Below are 6,421 nucleotides of genomic sequence, written 5' to 3'. Positions count from 1 at the left end.
TGGTGATGACTAGCTGCCCTCCCTCTAGTCTTACACTCCTAAATTAGGAACGGCTAGCGTAGATAGCCCTCGTGTAGCTTTGCGCGAAATTAAAACAAACAAAACAAATTTATACCGCTTGAAGCCGGGTTTCAATATCGTGGTGGGCAGAGTACAGATAGACCATTGTGTAGCTTCGTGCTTAACTAACAAACAAATCAAAGATTTAGAGGGAATCAAGGTGGAGTTTTGAATTATGTAGGTATCTTGTTTTGATCAAAAGTCAATATTAATTAATTTTTAATAGAAATATTCTATATCAAACAGAACACAAATGCTATCTTTTTTTATATAAATGAATAATCTAGATATTTATAAGTATAAGTGACATTACACTGTGTAGTCAGAATTCAGGAATGTTACTCTGAAATATGTTAATAGCTTTGTCAATAAACCTCTACATTTCTGTGGAAATGTGTAACTTACTAATACTAAACATTTTGTGTTAGATCATTAAACATTTTATTTCAAACAAACAATAATTCTGTGGCAGTATGGGTAGCGATCACTTCTTGGAAAATATCACTAGCAAAATTAGATTTGATCATTCTTTACCTTTAATGAATTTATGGCATTGTGTAAAACAGTCACAGGCACAATTGAATATGATTTAGGACCACAAATAATTTATATTTTGACAATATGTAAATATATCAGAAGCATACTACTATTAATGTTTTCAGTTATTTAAAAATGTCACTTACACAACAATGCATTTGTATCATACCTAATAAAATATTCAGACTTTAATGCAGCAATGGATAATCCACAAAATATTATAAATGTTTCAGAATACAGCTTTAATGAAGCACTAGATGTTGTATGCACAAAGTAGACACCCCTTAAATATGTTACAAAAAATGGCAGTAGATATTGTAGTGATAATCTGTTAAATACATTATAAAACATGTAAGAATGTATACAAGTATAACATTTTTTTACTTTAGTATTGATAAGTATCAATGCTATTATAAGTTGAAGTGAAATTTGTTTGTTAGCTGCCATAATTGTTTATTCATTTTGCTACAAAGGTTCTGAATAGGTGATGATAATATTATAAAATTTTAGTATATTGAAAATTTCTTAGTTTTATGTAATTTATTTCAGTAGTAGCTAGGTTGTTTTCCATAACTGATAACTTTAAACATTTTCAATTTGTATTGGCTTTCAGAAGAATGATGAAAATACTTTTTTGTTTTTTACTGAGAATAAGTGGCTTATTATATTATTGATTTCTTTATGTTGACTAACATTTTAAGACAGGTTAAGATTTTATAAGTTTTTCTTCATTATATAAACATCTATGAACTTCACATGAGTGATTTGCTACTTCTGAAACAGCTTACTAAAATAGACATTTCTCTGGTCATTTACTAGCTGAAGCATGATATTGTTTGTGTTCTTACAGGAGGTCGAGTTGGAGATGGAGGAAGACGTGGTAATGATGGGAAAAGCAAACTATTGTTGGAAATCCAAATATGTTTGAAGTATGTAGTTAGATGTACTCGAAACACTTGTTCTTTGTCTTAATTTTAATAGAAATAGAAATAGCCTTTTTATGTATATACATAATAATGACAGCAAGACTAATCGTTCATTGTCTCTGTTGTTACAAAATAAAAAATCGAATTTAGTGAAATCTGTGGAACAGTAAAAATTATCAAATTAATTTATACAAAAAAGTACTATATAAACAACAATGAAACTAAGTGTCTGAAGTGTTCAAACATTGTCAAAACGAGATTTCTTTTTAGAAGTTGATAAATATTTGTTTCTGAAAATCGTGTTTTTGAATGTGATGAGTTAATCTAATCTAATACTGCATTTTCAGTGATCATTTCAGCAAATATTGGTGATGCAAGTAAGAACATTCTGACCTATTGTTTTAGATATATATTCCTCTTCTTACAGTCTTCTTATTTAAAATACTTTTGATTACTTGAACATTCATTTTTGGAAGAAACCAAATAACTGCATATAATTAGTAAAAATATTGCCAATGGATTTATAAGTTTTAATGTTTTACTTGCCTGTATTTTCTACCTAGTTCTCACTGTTATTTTGTGACGTTTATGGTACTATAGACGTACATCAATTTCATTATGATGGTTGTCAGGAAACTAACTTTTTTAGTAGAAATATATGGTAATGTAAGTTAGATATAGGTGTGTTGAGCTAAGGATTCTTCTACAGTAGGTGTCTGTGACGTTTTGGCATTAAATTTGACAACAAATGAACAGCACGCACTCCACTTGTTTTTAAAATAATATATATATATTCGAAACAAGCTGAACGTATATACAAAATTCTTTACACTATGGAGATCATAGTAGTATCTTAAATACTATATGGTTCTCATTTTCTTGTCAGAAGTCCACTTAGGCCTATTCAATTGCTTTAAAATTCAATTGACAAGCCAAACTATATTTTTATTATATATATTAGATGATCTTAAACACTATACAGTTCTTTTCTTCTTGTCAAAAGTCCACTTAGGCCATTTCAGTTGACAAGCCGAACTATTTTTCTATGATATATATTGCAATAGTATCCATATATAATTCATTATGCTGTCACATGAATTATCATAGTTATATCCTGTACTTCCAATAATTGTCAGCTTCTTCATCAAAGTCCACACAGGCTGGGTTCAATTAGCTTAGAACATCATTTGAAAAGACAAATTTACCAACATTTACAGTTCCTTTGTTGGTCTCTTCTCATGTAGATACTCCAATAAGGTTTCACCTTGATAGGATCCCTTTTCTTCATCTTGACTTTGTGTTGCCTGAGGTCCGTCTTTGCTAATCTATCTGTATACTTACTGACAAAGTAGATCTTGTTCCTCTTTTTTCTTCTTATTAGTCAGTTCTTTACTTATGTTGACATCCATATATGTCTCATCTCCACCCAGTGCTCTTAGGACTAGTAGGCCTTTCTCTTCTATAACAAAGTCATTGTCTTCAGATTCTGCTTCTATGACAGCCACACCATGCATGTAAGTCTGTACATCAGTAGTTGCACCCATAACGTCTTCATCTCTCTCGAAGTTCCTCTAAAAAAGATTGGCACAATAGACCATGGTTGTTACATCAACTTTCACTATATAGTGCATTCTGTGGACCACTTCCAGCACTGTGAAAGGTCCTTTCAACTGTCTGTTGTTGGCTGTGGGTAGCAGAACTAAAACCTTCTGTCTGACCTTGAAATATCAACCCCTTGGCCTTCTTGTTATAGAAGTGTTTCTGACTGTCTTTTGGGTTTGGCTTCCCAGTAGAACTGTTTTGATAAGTCCGGTTCAAAACTCCTTTCCGGTCCTCCATTTTATAAGTCTTTTTCCTCTTTATCTTGTGCTCGACTTTCTCTTGGGCACTGTTCCAAAGCTTCTGTGGTGAAGGGTCATTCTTCTGTACTTCCTTTGAATTTCTACTACCTGGTATGTTTCCAATCACCAAGTCATATAATGGTTTCTTGATATACATGGCCTATAAGTCCCTACATAATATGGAAGAGTGACATGTCAGTTGAACATGTGATCATGAACTGTTCTCGTATTAGTAGATCTGCCAGTCCATCAAAACTATTTTCACACTTGGCCATGTCAGTCCATCTGGTGAAGTATTGCCGCAGAGGTGCCACAAACTGAAATACAGTTTCTCCAGTGTCACGTTTGACTTCTCTGAACTTTCAGTAAAAACCTTCTGCAGTAAGTTCATATCGTTTCAGTAAAGCCACTTTCAATTTGTCATAGTCCTTAGCATCTTCTGATGTCATGTCTGCATATACTTGTAGGCCTTTTCCTGTGAGAAATGGGCTGAGACAGACTGCACAGTTGCCTTTGTCTCAGTTCTGACTTTGGGTGAATCTTTCATACATCACCAGGAAAGCATCCTTGGGTAGGCTGTTCTGACTCCATTGTCACTTAGGTCCTTCTTCTTTTGGTTGGGTGAACTTTGAAATCACAGTTTGTGCACTTATTCTATCTATTTCTAATCTCTTCTCTCTCTTTTCTTCTTTCTCAAATTGTGCTCTTATTCTGTCTCTCTCTATTTCCAGTTTTCCTTTCTCTCGTATTCTTCTCTCTATCTTTTTCTCTCTTTGTACTCTTATTCTTTCTCTCTCTCTGTTTCCAGTCTTTCCTTTCTCTTGTTTTCTTCTCTCCTTTCAATCTTTCTTCCTCTCTTCTATGTCTCTTCTCCTCTCTCTCTGGTTTTTGTTGTTGTTTAACAAACTCTCATAGTTCATTGTCTTTTAACCTAAGATGCTCTCCTCTTTCTACCCATTTATCAAAATCTGTTGACATGGTTATATAATGTGATTATAATCTCCATACTATTTGCACTACTACTACAAATATGCGTATATAGGCCTATTTAGTTCCACTGTCGTTCATGTTTTCTTCTACTGCCATTTACCACTATAATCCTAGCTGTGGCTCGCCAATTGTCAGGAAACTAACTTATTAGTAGAAATACATAGTAATGTTTGTTAAATTTTGCCTCGATATCAATGGATTGCACACAATGTTCGATAGTCTCAACATCAATGAATTAAAAACACAAAATTGATTAATTAATAATATTACCCACACTAAAGTCTTTTATATCTGACAATGGTGGTTACTATCTTTGCATGTGCTGATTGATGAATGTTTCTTACTTTGACTAGTAATATTGAAAATACTTTTTGGTTGTCTGGAGTTTTTTAATGAGAATTAGTGTAACTCTGTTTTACTTCTGTGTACCAAAGAACAATTTAAAGCAAGGATTTAGATTTACTAAAACTTTGCTTCATCTCATTATCATATATGACCTTCATATGAGTACCTTGCTACATAAGAAAATGACAAATTTTCATTAATTACTTCATAAAATTACAGTTTATCAGATCACGGGATATGGCTTTCATTATGCATTTCTCATCAAACATTAAAGGTTTTTATATTATGGATAGTTTTCTAAATGTTGTTAGCTGTATAATGAAAGGTTAATATAAAGTAAAATATTTTATGGCATTGTGTTTACTTAGTTTTGCTACAGCATGGCTAAGTAAACACAATGCTACAACACAAGCTCACACTGGTTTGAAATTTGAGAAATTATCTTTGACCGTTTCATATTCTTTTATATTTTCAATATTACTTTGTGTTTTCTATATATGCTACCAACTTATCATTCTGTATTGGTGTTGTGTTTTGTTATATAACTTGTTGGAAGCCATAAAGTACATGTATGTTAAAGGAGCAAATTTACTGAAAAAAAAGTATGAAGGACTGAGTGTATTATATTACAACAATTCACGTGACAGTTACAGTTAATATAAAGTTCCAGTGAAATGTAATATATCAGAACTACATTTTAACATTGTTTGGCATGTTATAGATAGTGTGATGTAACTGAAAAGTGATTGGTTTTGGAAGGGTATGTAACAGCCCTTTCTGACTCAAAATATTTATACACTGAGATCATAAAGTTATATTCAAATTGGGGGAAATCCTTTGTATTTAATGTGGAAAAACAAAGGAATATTGATCAACTTGGTGCACCAGGACCATCCAGACGGAGATCAAAAACAAGTTGAACCTCAGGCATGGTAAACAAAGTATGGAAACGTGTAACAGGTGAGAATCCTCGACATAAAGGTCAATGGCAAAACCCATCCAAGTGCCCCAGGTAACAGTATGCAATATAATCATAAAGGATATCTTTCTGGAAAAATGACAGAAGTCATGTGTAAACAAGTTGCGTCTTTGACATATCCTATCCACTGTCGCAAACCTCAGACATCTGGACAATGGAACAGATATATATGCTATTCCTTATGAAAACATACTGGTCAAGTCACCTATATAATGTTATGGAGTTGTGTGTAGTCAGACTGTTGAAACAAGTACTAGGCAACTGTCATTCTCATACTCTAGATAGATTATGGAAAACATGATGGGAACAGGGGTGTGATTTTGACATGACAGTCTTACAGTGGAGCTTTCTCCAATGTAACTATGCTGCAGAGTTATTGTCAAGATGCATGCCATCAGACAGAGCATGACTGGATGTGGCGATATAGACTGTAACAATGTGGTGAAGCTCCAAAAATATTTTAATATAATGTGCTCGATCTCCTTACCAGCATTATTTTGTGAAATTTATATATAAAATAAAAATTTTTAACCCATTAGGTTAAATGCACTAAAAGTTCTTCCCTTATTCTCAATGACTTAACTTTACTATATTTAAAATACAAAAATATTAAGTCTTTGTGGACTTATAGTATTTTGTAGATATATATATTTAAGAACCAAACTTTCATTTGAAGTTATTAAATTTATTTATATATTTTCAGATATTTGTCTCATGTAGATTCTAACATGGCAATTATTGAC

General features: G+C 32.5%; 1 protein-coding gene across 1 annotated transcript in view; it reads left to right on the top strand.

Moving 5' to 3' along the window:
- Nucleotides 1–6,421, top strand: part of LOC106460254 (venom factor-like) — a 107,317-nt gene that overhangs the window by 90,298 nt on the left and 10,598 nt on the right. The window contains 2 exon segments of the mRNA XM_013919943.2: nucleotides 1,448–1,526; nucleotides 6,382–6,415. Coding sequence (XP_013775397.1) covers nucleotides 1,448–1,526; nucleotides 6,382–6,415 — 113 coding nt within the window.

The sequence above is a fragment of the Limulus polyphemus genome, unplaced genomic scaffold (assembly GCF_000517525.1).
Source record: "Limulus polyphemus unplaced genomic scaffold, Limulus_polyphemus-2.1.2 Scaffold33, whole genome shotgun sequence".
Taxonomy (NCBI): domain Eukaryota; kingdom Metazoa; phylum Arthropoda; class Merostomata; order Xiphosura; family Limulidae; genus Limulus; species Limulus polyphemus.
This window is presented reverse-complemented; position numbering and strand designations above follow the sequence as displayed.